The sequence below is a fragment of the Nicotiana tabacum genome, chromosome 19 (assembly GCF_000715075.1).
Source record: "Nicotiana tabacum cultivar K326 chromosome 19, ASM71507v2, whole genome shotgun sequence".
NCBI lineage: Eukaryota > Viridiplantae > Streptophyta > Magnoliopsida > Solanales > Solanaceae > Nicotiana > Nicotiana tabacum.
The window spans coordinates 57,227,131-57,243,479 of record NC_134098.1 but is presented as its reverse complement, the minus strand read 5'-3'; the positions used below and the strand labels follow the sequence as shown (position 1 = coordinate 57,243,479).

The 16,349-nt window shown below is 36.0% G+C and overlaps 2 protein-coding genes across 2 annotated transcripts; both read left to right on the top strand.

The window, feature by feature from the left end:
• The first annotated feature begins 6,496 nt into the window (after window positions 1-6,496).
• LOC107816883 (VAN3-binding protein) lies at window positions 6,497-11,486 on the top strand. The gene is made up of 7 exons (XM_016642628.2): window positions 6,497-6,953; window positions 7,316-7,453; window positions 9,306-9,747; window positions 10,386-10,619; window positions 10,706-10,755; window positions 10,877-10,934; window positions 11,045-11,486. The coding sequence occupies exons 1-7, from the start codon at window positions 6,597-6,599 to the stop codon at window positions 11,257-11,259; spliced, it is 1,494 nt and encodes a 497-aa protein (XP_016498114.1). The 5' UTR covers window positions 6,497-6,596; the 3' UTR covers window positions 11,260-11,486.
• Window positions 11,487-13,901: 2,415 nt separating this feature from the next.
• Window positions 13,902-15,875, top strand: LOC107816884 (uncharacterized). Its single transcript, XM_016642629.2, has 2 exons — window positions 13,902-15,232; window positions 15,748-15,875. Exons 1-2 carry the CDS (start codon window positions 13,902-13,904, stop codon window positions 15,752-15,754), a joined length of 1,338 nt encoding a protein of 445 aa, XP_016498115.1. The 3' UTR covers window positions 15,755-15,875.
• The last annotated feature ends 474 nt before the right edge of the window (window positions 15,876-16,349 follow it).

The following is a 16,349-nucleotide window of genomic DNA, read 5'->3' as shown; positions in this document are numbered from 1 at the left end:
GTTTTTCTCTGGTGATTGATATTTTAGTGCATTTGAACACGTGCCCTTGTGAAATATCGACCCCACAACGATCATGTGAATCACATGCTGTGGTTCTTCCTGCTCATTTTTCCTATTTGCATCCATGTCTCTGAAATGGTTTTTAGCTCGGTCGCTCAAGAATTCTCGAAGGTGACCCTCGTTGAATAGACGAGTCACTTCCTCCCTTAGTTGTCTGCAGTCTTCGGTTCTATGACTATGTGGACCATGGTATTTGCATATTTGATTGGGGTTTCTTTGGGATGGATTGGTTTGTAGGGGTCTGGGCCATCTAGTATCTTTGATTCTCCCAATGGTTGACACAATACCTGATGCGTCGATGCTGAAGTTGTATTCTGATAATCGTGGTGCTTCTGTGGGATCGGAATGTTTATCGAAGCCACTTTTTCTCATGAGCCATCGAGAGCTCTGTCCTCGATCGTTCCTTCGATCATTTCAGATGGGATTGCATCCTGGGCCGCTGTTTTTACGATCTGCGCTGTATGGTTGGTACCGATCTCTATTCGACCGGGGTTCTCCGTCGATATCCCTTTAAGTTCTGTCGATAGGCCTGTTTGGATAAACAGAACTGGAAGGGGTCCTCAATTGATCATCCTCAACCCTGATCTTTTGACTGGTACCGATTATGTACATCGACCCAGGTTACCGCTGGATATTCAATTAAATTCTGCTTTAGTTGTCGTGATGCCATCAAACTTCGTTCGTTCAAACCTTGAGTAAAGGCTTGAACAACCCAATCGTCTGTGACCGGTGGTAGTTCCATGCGTTCCATTTGGAACCGAGATATGAATTCCCTTAATATTTCGTTGTCTTTTTGTTTTACCTTGAAGAGGTCCGACTTCTTAGTCACAACCTTTATTGTTGTGGCATATGCCTTTACAAAGGAGTCTGCAAGCATGGAAAAGGAATCAATGGAATTAGGCGGCAAATTGTGGTACCATATCATTGCTCCTTTCAACAAAGTTTCGCCAAATTTCTTCAGTAGAACAGATTCAATCTCATCGTCTTCCAAGTCATTCCCTTTTATTGCGCATGTATAAGAAGTGACATGCTCATTGGGGTCGGTGGTCCCATTGTACTTAGGAATTTCTGGCATTCGTAATTTCTTCGGAATGGGTTTCAGAATCGCACTTGGAGGGAAAGGCTTCTGTACGAATTTCTTTGAATCTATACCCTTTAGAATTGGCGGTGCCCCCGGTATTTGGTCAACCCGGGAGTTGTATGTCATTACTTTCTTGTTATTTGCCTCGATTTTCTGTTCTCCCGATTCAATCCGTTTAGTGAGCTCCTCGAGCATTTTCATAACGGCGGGGTCAGTCCCCGATTCGTTGGTGTTCGACCTTTCTGGCACAGGCTCAGTCTTGTGGATGACTTCTCGTTCGATCCTACTTGGTGTTCTATGCTGATTTTGTAGTTGTGCTATAGCGGCTTGTTGAACCTGTAATATTTCGAATATCAATTGGAGGCTAACTCCACCATCTTCTCCGCCATGCGTACCTTGACCACCTGATCGAACTTTCCTACATGCGCTACCTTTGGGATCAACTCCCAAATTTGTATTTAGGGCGACATGTGAACTGACATCGACGGGATTGGCAATTGGTGCTCCCTTGAGGTTAGCCTGGGGCACCTCGATCCCTGAGGCGGCTATATTGTCATTTTTCCCGTGAAATCCGAGGTCGTTATCACCATGTGTAGGCACTGCTTGTGAGTTTGATATGTTTATCCCGAAAACAAAGATTCTTATGAGAACAAGTGTAAAACAGTGTGTGTTATCGGAATTAGTATTAAGCAATCACTATTATCCTTGGCTCCACGGTGAGCACCAAACTGTTTACCCTTAAAATTGAATAACAATTAAACTTATAATGTGGTTCTAAGGACACGTGATTTCACTTAATACCAATTGATAAATATGGAGATTAATAACAGAAATGAACTATAAAATAAAGCAAACCAGTGTTAGAATGGAACTCAGCCCTCGAGTTTGGATACCCTCGAACTGGTTGATGTAAGAACAATTAAAATATAACAAGCTGATGAACAATAGTATAAACGAGAAAGAGAATTATATTGCTTCGATATCTGTGAACAGTGTGTCCACCAGATGATTAGAACCCCTCCCCCCTTAAATAGTAGAGGAATTCCATTTATGGTATACTTTTAATTACAAAAGGAAATCCTATGATTAGCTAATTAATTATTTCTGATTTTATCCGTTCCGAGATTTATGCCATGATCCTCGACCAGTCATGGATATCTCGTCTTTCTGTTATTGTGCTATTTTCGATCTTGCTCGATGTCTGTCTCATTTGGTTTCGATCGCTACTAGCCTCGATCTCGATAGGTACCTCGATTCTAAACTCGGTATCTCATCCTCGCGATTTAGTCTGTTCCGTTACGAGGCCATCCTTCAATGCAATCTCCCGGTCTCGGTCAAATAGTAAAATCGGGTAGGCCCGATTTTAATCGTATACAGTGATGTCTTATGTAAAAGAGCAGAGCTAGAGTTAAGGGTACGAGCTCGCTGAATTCAATAACTTTGGTCCGAACTCTCTCTCTCTATATATATAAATTTCGGAATACATAGATTTTTGAGACTCGACTTTTTAGTCTTTAAATTGAAAGATTTGCTTTTATATATATATATATATATATATATATATGTGTGTGTGTGTGTGTGTGTGTGTTGTGTAGATATGCTCGTCCATGTTCGGGGTGAAAACAACAAGGTTTAGTTGAACCTGCTCTAGATTTGCGACTGCACCCAATGAATTGGACTTGATTTGCATATTAAAACTATATGTCTCTATTGAATTTGCACCCATTGTTTAATTTGCAATTGTTGTCTTAATTATAAGCTTAGATTCGCCTTTGTTTTAACGTAATGAATCTCTTGGAACTGTTTAAGAAAAAGTATAAGCGTCTTAATGATTGGGTACTCGTTGCAGAGTACAATCAGAAGAAATTAAAGGAAACGTTTTAGTTGAGATATTTTTCACCTTCAAGAATTTCTTTTCGGAAAAATGACAAATGTTAATAGCACGGGCTAGCCAGTTTTCGAACTGGTAATTCAAAAATAGCCAGCGTTTGCAAAGTTAATGAAAAATAGCTACTATTTTACTGCAACACGGACCGGTCCAACATAATATACTGGAGATTGGAACACCTGCGTATGAACTTCCATTATATTATGCTGCAACTACAGTATATTATGCTGGAATATTTTCCGGATTTTGAACAGTGTTTTCGTTCAGATTTATCTTTACATGAAAAATGGCTAGATTTCGATTACTTTTCAAATTGTAGCTATTTTTCAATTATCACTTGTAAATCTAACTATTTTTGAATTTCTGCGGAGATAAGTATATTTCTGATGGATTAAAATGGGCCAACAGTCTAGTGTCCTTTGGGTGTAAAAAGGATGATTTCTGCCTTTCCTTTTTTTCTCTTCAAAATTTTTCCAGCGGATCCAAAGCTTTGACAGCAGTTCCTTAGAATCCACCCATCCTTCAACTTATTAAATTATGATTTATGTATATAGAGTTAAAAGAAATTTTAAGAATTATATCTATACTATTCCCATTAACTACCAAGAAATAATAAATAATGCAAGTAGTACTCTGTAGCCCCTGATTTTTAAAATTGCCTCTAATTTTCTTTTACATATAGTAGTAGTTTTTCACTTAACTCTAGTATAACTTTGAACCTTACTTTTGAGGTGTTTTACCAAATTAAAACCAACCCTCTCGTACCGTCCGGTCCATTATATTTGGTGTTTTTGTCTTTAAAATAAGTGGTGTTTTACTTGATCAAGAAGGTATTATTTTACACATTCCTAAGAGGTCTTACTTAATTACAATTTCTTATGAGTACATTGAATGGGTAGTCTTACTATTTCTTCAAAGGCATTTAATATGCACATAATATTATGCCGTATTTCTTTCATACTTGATATGCTTGTTTTCTTATAAAAACTTGATTAAGGGTAATTTACTCAAAAATAGTTTTAAATTTTAGAAGTAATTAGTTATTTAAAGGGCGTGCCAAATAAAAAACACCAAAAAATATGTAGTAGAGAGAGTAAACCGCATTAGTGGTGGATCACTGCTGTAGGCCCTAATTAAAGCCTAAGTAGCTTTCTTGGCTTTCTTTTGTTTTTTTTCTTTTTTCTGGGACGATAGCACTTTAGCTTTTACCCACTACAGTGTGCCTGGGATCGCCCAAATATTTGGTGCAATAATTTTTCAACATGAAAGAAGGCAACAGTTTCAGACCCAGACAATAAGTCAAAGATACCTACTTGACTAAGGCCCCAGTTGGTTTCAATCTCAACAATTCCAACCCACTAGATAACACTCTAAAAAGAATCTAACTTTCAAATATTAACGCTGTTTTTAAGCTATCAATATAATTTAATTTGTTACTTATAAGTTATTATATGTCTTAATTTTACGTATTATAAATATTGACTTATATATATATATATATATTTTTTTTTTAGATGACCTGAAAGTGTAAGACGACATCGCATATTTAGTCAGGGGCGGATCTACCCTCTGAGGTAGGGGGACCACGGCACCCGCTCGCTTCGCTAAAATTTTTACTATGTACATAGTATGTCTGTGAAGAAATGTATAAATGGATAGAGTGGCACCCAAAAGTCACAAAGTGAAAGTGGGTGCCATTGGTTCAGCCATACCTTTAAAGGTTTTCTTTGGCCTCATGAATGCAAGTTCAATTCCCTGTTGGAGCAGCTCTTTTAGGTTTTCCTTTTTTCTACTTATTAAGATTTCCTTTATTTTCAATTGAGCCCTACGGCTTCACCTTCTTTTTCGGTTCTTTCCCTCCTTTTATTACTTGCTAAGTCTCTCTTCTTTAGTTTTTAAATTTTCAATTCTTATTTTGTTTCTATCATTATACCTTACTTTATGAACAATTATTTTCTATAGGTAATTTAAATTGATTTTAATTAGCATATAATTTCTTTATTTTAATGAAACGATATTAATTTATATAGTGGAATATAATTTGAGCAATATCTTCTATTGGGTTTTGAAAAAAAAATTAAATGGCTTGATTGATAGTCGTTTTGAGTTGAATATCATAGGTTGAATGTTGAAGGTTTTCTTTGAAAATAATTATCATATAAGTCAACAATTAAGATGGAAAAATAAACAAAGAACAATACAAGTAAATTAATCTAGTCAAACAAAGAATATGTAGTGTAGTTAAGGTACTCTTTAAGCAAATATTTATATTGGAGGTGCTCTTTCATGAAATGTTATTTTTCTTTTGCATTTTTATTTAGAATGTGTATAAATTAAGCGTTAAAAATTTGAACTAAAATCGAACTTATTTGCTTTGTTAATGAAAGGCCTATTCAAATTAACCAAAAACTAACCGAACCAACCCATTATTCCTAATCTGTCTCTATTATTCCTAATATGTCTTTGTAGCTAGTGACATGAATACTGTATGCATAACATGTTGGCACCCGCAACCTTCGAATCCTGGATCCGCCGCTGATTATGACTATGCAAATTTGGGATTTTTAAGTTTGGTAGTATTTATGATTATAAATGGCTTTTGTTATATGTATTTATTGCTTTATACTTAATATTCTGTAGTTTAATAATAGAGAACTGATATTTTCTTTTTATATTCACATTTTCGGCTACCGAAGGTAAATAATTTTTGGCACGGGCTAAACGTGATAATACCGTAGTTTGTGTTTGGCTAATGAGTTTGAAAAGTTCTTTTAAGTATTAATTAGTGTTTCGCCAATAATATATTTTTTTAAATTTCCCTCCCCTTTGATCTCCTTTGTTGGTGCTATTGCCCCCTTTGGTGACTTGAACCCACGATCCTAGAGATATAGGTGAGGGTGTTGATCATCTGACCAAGTTTTTAAAAAGTACTTTTAAAAAAAAATACTTTTGGGAAGAATCTATTATTTTTTACTTCTCAAAAATTATTTCTGCTACTACTCAAGAGTACATTTTTTTTTCTAAAAGCTTGGACAAAACGCCTTAACTTTACAAAAAAACATTTTTAACAAAAAAGAAGAACACTTTTATTTTAAAAAAAAACTTAGCCAAACAGGCTACTAATAATTTAAATGATGTATTTTTCTTTTTAGTCTGTTCTAAAATACATGACACATTTCTAAATTTGAAAATAATTCAACTTTAAACTTTTTATTTTACCCATTTTATCCTTAATGAGAAGCTTTTATAACCACACAAATGTCATGACCCCATAAGACTTTTACCCCTTAATTAAGCTTTTAAGATGACAAATTTCAAATTTTTTTTCTTAAACTCCGTACCGAATCAAACTAATTCATCTGAATTGAAACAGGAATACATGTTTTTGTAGGTCATCTCAAACTGATGACGTAAAAGAAAAAGTGAAACTACCGAGAAGTTAAGTTGCTAGCATAAAAGGAGGTCCAAAGCTAAAAATAATAAGACCCCGCCATTCTTCTTCAAAAGCAATTCACACACACTACTTCACAAACTTGCCCCCAAGTAGTAATTAACTATTTGGATATCATGGATAGCAAATGGTGTGAGAAAAGCTTGGTTAATTTGCCAGAAAGTCCAAAAGCGCCCATGGAATTCTTGTCAAGATCATGGAGTGCCTCTGCTTTGCAAGTTTGCAAGGCCTTAACTTCTTCTTCTCCTTCTCTTCTTCCCAAAGCTAGCATTGCCAATTCCTGTGCTAATATTACTACTACTACTACTACTACTCACTCCAATAACACAAACAGTACTAGTAGCAGTGTTATTACTATACCTGAGAATATCTCTGCTGAGGAAGAAGACTCTGCCAAACTTGCTGGAAATACCTTCTCTTTTGCTTCATCTGCTACTTCTCAACTTGTTCTTGAACGCATTATGTCTCAATCTGTAAGTACTCTTCACAATTTTCTTATATTCCTCGCATTGTTCCTCCACTTAGAAAAGAATGTGTTTATTTTCTAGGAGTCTTTAGTTATGTCACAGATTTATATGCTAGTTGAAAACACTAAGAACGTCTAGTATTATTATTGGACTGAAATGAGAGCGGTGTGGATTCATATAATCAACCAAATTTGTTAGAGAGTGAGACGTAATTATTATTATTGGAAAAAATGTGTTTCATCAGAATAAAATGAAAAAGAGAAGGGGTATTTCTTTTTTGTTTCTTTACAGAGGATAAATACAGCATATTAATCTTTTTATAACCTAATCTTTTCCTTTTTTCCCTTTTTTTTTGTTGAAATTGTTAGATGCATAATGGGCAGGAGATATCACCTTTAACTTCAGGAAGATTGTCTCATAGTAGTGGACCTCTCAATGGTTCTCTAACGGAAGAAACTGATAGCCCTCCAGTCTCTCCTTCTGAAGAGTTTGAAGATGTTGTTAAGGTAATTAATTTCTGTCATTATTAAGCTTTTATTTTTCCTAATTAGTAGTATCTTGATCACTTTATTTTGTTAATTAAAACAACCCCCAAGTGCATATCTTTTTTGTCTTAAATGCTAGTAGGTCCGTATAGTTATTAGTTAATGATGATGGTTGTTGTTTCTTTGATTGTGAGCTAATAGAAATAATTAAGGGGTTCCATCGGACCCATTTCCAAAGCTTTTTCTAGTGTTCAAAAAGTTAAGAACATAATGCACTTTTGTTAATTTCGATATTCAACTTTTCTTGCTTTACGTACAAGGATGCTTTAGCCGTCTAATCAGAGCCACCTTTTGACTTCGTTTGTGGAATAACTCGACCACAAAAGGCGAAAAAGAAAAAAGAAAAAAGAAAAAAGAAAAAAAGGAAAAAAGAAAAAAGAAAAAAGAAAAAGATGTTAACTTTGGTTTTATACGAGACCAAGAAAGTAAAACAAAAATAAAAGTGAAACCAAACTTATAAAGAAGTTAACTTTGTTTCATACAAGATTAAGAAAGTAAAACAAAAATAAAAGTGAAACCAAACTTATAAAGAAGTTAACTTTGTTTCATACAAGATTAAGAAAGTAAAACATGAACAAAAGTGAAACCAAACTTTTTTAGAAAAGGCACGTAATGGCCCTCGACCCATGTTAGGGGAACTCATTTCCTCGTTGGTCTGGCTAGATTATAGAAATGAATTTAACTTATACTATATACTGTCATCCGTTCCAGTTTATGTGAATTTTTTTTTTTTTGGTCCGTTTAAAAAAGAATGATCCATTTCTAAATTTGAAAAATAATTTATCTTAAACTTACAATTCTATCCTTAATGAGAAGTTTTTATAACCACACAAATACTCTGGGGCTCTTTTTGACTTGTTTAGGATCACAAATTCCAAAAATCTTCATTTTTTTCTTAAACCCCGTACTCAGTCAAACAAATTCACATGAATTGAAACGGAGGGATTAGTACATACACTGACATTGTAATTTTATATTTTTAATACAAGCAATTACTTATAATTATACGTATGTAGCTTTATAGCGTAAACTTTTCTTAAACTTAAACTTGATAAGAATTACGTACGTCTCCCCTCTTGAAATACAACAACATTAATAGCCATGTCTTGGTAAAAGCCGTTGGATTTTAGACCGGAACACTTTGGTTTATTCAATAGTGGAATCTCGTAACAACAGAACCTGATATACAAAATGTACCTCATACGTTGTTTTTATGTAGCACGTGAAGATGTCTTGGGTAAACTAGGCAATTTTATTATTATTATTATTATTATTATTATTATTATTATTATTATTATTATTATTTTTTGTCTTAATTAGCTTGCACAAGAATATGCAACAAGTAAGATTCAAGATGACTGAGATCTTATGCTGCAGTTTGTCCTATTTTAATTATCATCATCAGGACAGAAACTTTTGGAAAAGACTAGTAGAGTGTGTAAATGGTAAATAGATGCTCTCTGACAATCTTTATCATATATTGTCATTGCTTCCAAGTTTCAGAGTTTTGGCTTACTTGTTTAGTTTCCCATCAAGATTTTTCCATTCTAATGTAAAGCTAAAATTTACCACTCTCCTTCAAGATTTACCTTTTTGATGTTATTTAGCATTGTCATTTTGCTAGAGGCAAATTCAGGAACCTTTAGATTCTTGCTACTGAACAAATTACACATTTAAAATCATGGGTTTAAAATTTACTATTTTTTTTCAATTTTAGTGATTTTTACATATATATTTATATTTCAAAAGTTGAACATGTTAATTATTATATGCTACATCGGCCATTGACCTTCATTTTCTCATATGGGTGCAGTACCTGAAAGCGAACAACACTCTGCAACCATTATTCACAAACGTGAGAACAAACGGATACAGTGGAACTACAGGGCTTGCACCAAACACGCCTGGTGGCAAGACAGTAGGGAGATGGTTAAAGGAACGGAGAGAAAAAAAGAAAGAAGAGAGCAGAGCCCAGAACGCACAACTTCATGCTATTGTTTCAGTAGCAGGAGTAGCTGCTTCTGTGGCTGCAATTGCTGCAGCCACTGCAGCAGCATCGTCCACGGGCAAAGACGAACAAATGGCAAAGACGGATGCAGCTGTTGCTTCGGCAGCAATGCTGGTAGCTGCACAGTGCGTGGAGGCTGCTGAAGCTATGGGAGCTGACCGTGATCATCTTATGTCAGCAATTAGTTCTGCTGTAAATGTTCGTTCTCATGGGGATATATCAACTCTTACTGCCGCTGCTGCCACAGGTGACTTAAACATTTCATATGAAAGCAGAGTCACCATTGTTTCATTAGCTAATTTACAATTTTAAACTTCGACTGGATAATTACTAAGGTAGTTTGACTATTAAATCTTTTAAAGACTGGATTTTAATGCTGTAACACATCGTCGGTTATATAATAGTGGTAGTTATACATGTCACAAAAGTTGATAAATCATTTATCCTCTTGACTTTTAGCCCACCGCAACACTAAAACCTGAGCTTCTATGATCAAGTTTAGCTTCTATACACTAACACTACAAACAATTTTTACATCATCCAAAAAGTAAATACACGTAATCGTTTATAAAAAGTACTCCTATGACCGGTGGCGAAACTAAGAATTTTTTCAAGGATATTCAAATTTGAAAAAAGTAAAAAAAATTTCCGATAAGGGGTGTTCAATATGTGTTATATACCTCTAAAATGTAATATTTTACTTTTATACAAGTGTAATTTTTCGACGAACCCTTATGACGCCACTGCCTATGACTAGTAACCTAAAAAGCAAAACAGATTTATAAGCTACACCATTTAGAATACACTATAGGTGTAATAGTTATTTACATTATCATCGTATATAAGTTAAAGTCCAATCTCATATAGTCCTATTTTTATTTTCAGCTTTACGAGGAGCTGCGACATTAAAGGCTAGGGCACTGAAGGAAGTATGGAACATAGCTGCAGTAATTCCAATAGAAAAGGGAATTGGTGTAGGCACAGTTCGAAACAACGATCAAACTCAAACTAATAGCAATAATTACTGCGAGGGACTTGACATTGAAGAGAACTTTTTGGGTGTTTGTAATCAGGAACTGTTGGCTCGGGGCCGCGAACTTCTCAAGCGAACGCGTAATGGTAAATTGCACAAGTCCCCTGATATCCAATGCACAAAATTTTCTGTCCATATTTTTCTGATGCAGCTGTCTATTTGTTGGTTTCAGGTGATCTTCACTGGAAAATAGTCTCTGTCTATGTTCATCGAAGTGGAGAGGTAAGCATAGGAAATTTGCCTTATTATCTTTTTAAGTGACCATATAACGTAAAACATATATATTGTTAGTGTTAATATGTATAAAAAAGTAATTAAGTCTTTATGTTTCCCTATTTCACAGGTGATGCTGAAGATGAAAAGCAAACATGTGGGAAAAACTATCACCAAGAAAAAGAAAAGTACGTCCTAATAATTTTGATATGTTAGCAAAACAACTTCCATATATACTATATATAGTAATTGGGAAACCCAATTAATGACTTGAAATTTTCTATGTGGGTGCATGCAGATGTAGTACTAGAAGTTTACAAGGATGTACCAGCATGGCCAGGAAGGCATTTACTTGAGGATGGTGAGAAACGCCGATATTTTGGACTAAAGACAGAAGTACGAGGTGTGGTTGAGTTCGAATGCAAAAATCAAAGAGAATATGAGATATGGACTCAAGGTGTTTCAAGACTTCTCTCTATGGTGGCTGAGAGGAAGAAGAGATTTCAGAACTAATTAATTAAATGCCAAAAATTCACTTCTTGAAGTGAGTACACGATCGATCAGTTTTAATTAGGTACTATTACTTACTTACGTACTAGTCAGTGAGAACCAGTGTATTAATTAGATGAAGGTAGAATGTATAAAAGTTTTGATGTGCTTGTGAAAAACATTCTAAAACTTATCCATGTATTATAAGTATTCTCTTTGTTTAGACCTCGAAAAATATTGTGATTCCTAGCACAAATTGTTTATTAAGATGTAGGGCACTATCAATTGTTCATTAAGATGTGTAGGGCAACCTTTTTTGACCTGTCATATTTCAAACGGGAAGGGCTAAAACTGCTCCTAATCTATTAGATTTGGTTTTGAAAATATCGTTTGTTAACCTATTAGACCAGCAAAGCCCCTGCTGTTTTCTTATGGTTTAAAAATGCACTTAAAACTAACTAACTATTTAAAACAAAACGGAAAGGTTCAAAACTTCCTTGATCTATTCGATTTATTTAAAAATATCCCCTGTTAACTCCATATCAAATTAAATAATCCAATCATAAGATTCAAATCCGAATTTGATAACAAAATTTCATACTCGATCTTCTTTTTGGTTATTTAATGTTTGACACTTGGGGAGTTGAGGATTCCTCTTTTTGAATTCTTGAATTGCCACAAGAATATTTTGGATACTAATCTTTTCCATTAAAACTTAAGGCTTATTTCATAGACGATCCCTCACGTTTAGCTTCATCACAATGAGGTTTACTATATTAACTTACCTCTCTTATTTTGATCGTTTATAACAATTCTTTTATTTACATATTTTTAATTAAAAAATACTATTTGACTAATCTGACCCATTTTTTTAAATATCAAATGTACTTTGTTTATGATAATAAAATCGGAAGTCTCGCCTATCTTCCTTGCATCGTCGCTTCAGAGGAGTTTGGAATGGCACCACCACCGCTATTGGACGCCAAAACCGCATTCTCTTGTCCGCGTCCGGTGCTTATTGTTACAAATGGGGTAAACCACAACTAAATAAATACTTGGGCCAGGGAATGAGTTACGCACGGGTCAGAATGTGAACCATTCTAATAAGAGGTTATTGCACTACAATTGAAATCCAGGTTAAGGTACATGTGTCAAGGAATTACCGGATAAGGGAAGTGTAGGGGTATGCGCAGAGGCGGAGCCAGGATTTAAAATTTATGAGTTCATGATTTTAATTATTTTAAGTTATTGGGTTCTAAATTAATAATTTGTACATATTCAATAAATTTTTAAAGACAAATACATTGATTGGACGAAAGCGATTGGATTCCGTCAAACCCGTACTCAATGGACTAGCTCTGTCCCTGGCTATGCGAATAGAAGGCTTTTCTTTATTTTGGCTTAGCTCTTGTTGGAGCACTCTCTTCTTTTTCATTTTCCTCTTTTAAGTTTTCATTTTGTTGTTGCTACTTTGAGAGTTTGGTTTAGATTTGTAATTCTATTTTTTGGTCGGATCCACTACAATGGTGCTCTCGTTGCTCGTACTCCACGTCTCTGGACTCTTATGCCATGATCTATACTTCCGTCGACACCATACGTAATTTAGTGATGGAGATGCAAGATGATAACTCTCGTATGCTCTCTTCTATTTACCGTATGCAGTCAGTGCTGTACGAAATGCAATTAGACTCCACGAAATTCGTTGATGCTCCAGAAATTTCAGATGCTGCAGCTATCACCTCTACACTAGACTCGGTTTTGGCCGATACAAACACCAAGGTGGCCAATATCCTGAAATCACATATGGATTTACAACTTCCTGTCCTTTCTGTTGGCGATACAATACCCAAAACAGTGATTTTCGACGACGTGCCATGTGCTTCTATTGCCATAACGCGGCTTGCATCTTCACCTTTATCATTCTTAGTAAAGGGACCGAGTCTTCCACTCAAAGGCTACGGACAGGAGCTTGACATGGAGTTTGGCTACAAGGTGTTCGATATATTGCCGAAGAGGGACATTTTTGCAGCTTTTCGTGGTCCTAATAGAGCTATTAGTTCACTTCCATATGATTTTGGCTTGCCCGACTGCAAGTGGGTTGATACTGGGCAATTAAGGGCTTTGGATGATGCAAAAACAGAGGAGACCACTCTGGAAGACACAGTGGAGAGTGTTATCAACAGCTGTGAAGAGCAGACAGCTGCACATGTCATTATTAATGTGATTGAATCTGCCGTGGATTATGCAAATTCAAGCACTGCGGACAAGATGTTCGACGAAAATGTCCAAAGAAATAACGATGACACGCTTAACCCATTCCTCCATAAGGACTCATTTTTATTTCTCAGGGTTCTCTGGACTGTTTAATTCCTATTGTGACTGCAAATTTCTTTGGAAATGAACATTTCACTACAGACTCCTTAAAGCTTCGCACTCAAAATGATCCCAATAGGAGAGAAAATCTTGGAACTTTGGGGAAGTATGGTATGCTACTTGTTGGCTATGGAAAGTCTTGGTGGCTCCAATAGAACTTTGGCTCTCACGTTCACTATTGGTTTGACACCGGGCAGTTGATCGTTTTTGTTGGTGATGGATATAGAAGGAGTACACACTCAGTGTACTTCGTTGTCGAATCAAGCGTAGCTGGCTCAGAATTTTGGCGGAGTATGGTTTCCGTCTTTGCTTTAGTTTGTTCGATTGCTTCCACTAGCCACGCAGTGGATAAGTACTTCATCAACTCTTCTACAGATTCATATTCATTCTCTGCGATATCTTCAAGTGCTCGTCCGCGCCGCCTACTTGACAAAGTTGTATACCTTGCTTTGCTACTCGACAATGACCTGTATACTTGCTCCTTGGCATTCACTAGTGTGCTATCTCCTGCAAATATCATTTTTCCTATGCCACATGTATCTGCCAATTCTCAATACTCTTTCGTAGAACATGGGCAGAGTTTTTTATTTCAAAACCTCTGTGCAAAGGTTGTTCTACCCCTTTTTCCAAATATGAATCAACACACACAAGACACAAACTTCTGCTGCAATATTTCTTTTGCCGCGTTGGATGCATCAGATGACATGGAGTATGCGCGCCAACTTTTGGATCAATTATCTGTCAGAGTAATGATTGGAGAAACATGGGTGCTAAATCGACACTTGCCGTGGCTTCAACCAGCCTTTGGTTTCCCGAGTTGCACTTGGTTTGGTACTGGGCAGAAAGATTTGGCACGACTTCTTTGTGCAGGTCAAAGGCTTATTGGTGCAGTAGATCAATCTATATTAGTCGGGGAACAATCTGGGCTCGTTGAGCTCATTGATTTCACTCATCTTCATGGGACAAATGTACAACTCCATGATGTTGCAATACTCTATTGGTTAGCTTACTCACGACAAGTTGTTACAGTGCAACATGTCCATGCTTTTCACGACAAGCTTGTTAAGAGTTGCCGAGATAATGAGCAAGTGTTTGAGGTAGAATACATAGATGCTAGTTGGATTGATATACCTCTAGGCGCTGTGAAAGTTTATTTCCACCATGCTCTATCTTATACCTATTTTAATCTTGGTGATGTCCTAAATGACAAAGTTTTGTACTCTAGAAAGGTAATTTTGTTTAGTTCTTGCATATTTGAATCAGTGAACTCTGCTACCAAAATGGTTTTGAGGGGGAAAGCAGATAACCATGTTTCAGAGGAGCTTATTTTCCTGATGCAAAATTCAAGTCATCATGTAGATACTCCTAGAAGTTCTAACAAATTCTTGACGCTGATTGGTGATCTCTCGAATTGCTCATTCAAAAACTATATTCTACATGTACATGTTTTCTTTGGCTTGATGAAGGAATGGTTTCTGGAACTGCAAGAGCACTTGGAAAAATATTTACATGCTCGTTTTGCCTTTGGGATCAATCTGCTAGGCTCAAGAAACCAGATATACTGCAACTGGTGCACAACTTTCAATCAGATAATCAATGAATTCGTTTCTTGTATTTCATGCAGGTATCGTGATATTCGCTTTGACGACTCTAAAATGTTCCGAACCGATATGTCTTGTTTGCCTGAAACTAGCGTTGAGCTTGAGGTACTTGATTTCTTTGAGAGCTCTGTGCAAATAAGAAAAATTACAATTCCATATATGCCCTCTTTCCTATATTGCCAGAACCTTAAGATATTTTATTTATCAATTCACATGAGTGTTATTGACAACACTACCTTACAGTCACCTCTATGGATCATTTTAGGTGCTTCCTACATTATTAGCCTAGACCTCTCTCTATTGGACCATACTGACAAACCAGAGCTAAGTGCTAAACTTTTTCATGTGTTGAGTGGTGTACTTCATTTTCTTGACCAGAGTTTTGTTTGTTCCTCAAATCAGTTTCCATCCATGGCTTTCAATTTCCTTGTTGTTGTGTACCTTGTTAAGCTTAGATTTCTTCTTGAATTGGGTGCTTTGACTGCTGGAATAGATTGCCCATTACTGCTGCTACTCCCTTTTCTCTTTATCTTGCAAGGATTTGAAGCATATGTTGGAGTCATGTTGCTTCAGACAACACTCATTGGTTTTTCAAATGCTGGACATATACTTGCTTTGATTCTTGAAGAAACCAGGGAAATATATTTAGTTATTGTAAGATCATCCTTGTATTGTGGAAAACGAGTTGCAAATGATGTCTGGAGCTTCCTTCTAGTACTGTTTTCAATTTTCCCAATAGAACACCAGGATTCATAATCCATAATCAAGGGACGAAACAAGAAATTATCATGATACTAACGTACTTTGGGATATCATTTGCAACCATATTGAAGAGCCAGACATCAACATTTGTTGGTTGCAAGATTCTTGACTTGAACATTGAGGACAAGGTTCTTTTCGAGGGCGGGAGAATTGTTACAAACGGGATAAACCACAACGAAGTACTTGGGCATGGGAATGAGTTACGCACGGGTCAGAATGTGAAACATCCCAATAAGAGGTTATTGGACTACAATTGGGATCCAAGTTGAGGTACCTGTGTCAAGGAATTACCGGACAAGAAGAATTATAGTTACTTTAACTATCAGCTCATGGAAGTGTAGGGGTATGCGAATAGAAGTCTTTTCTTTATTTTGGCTT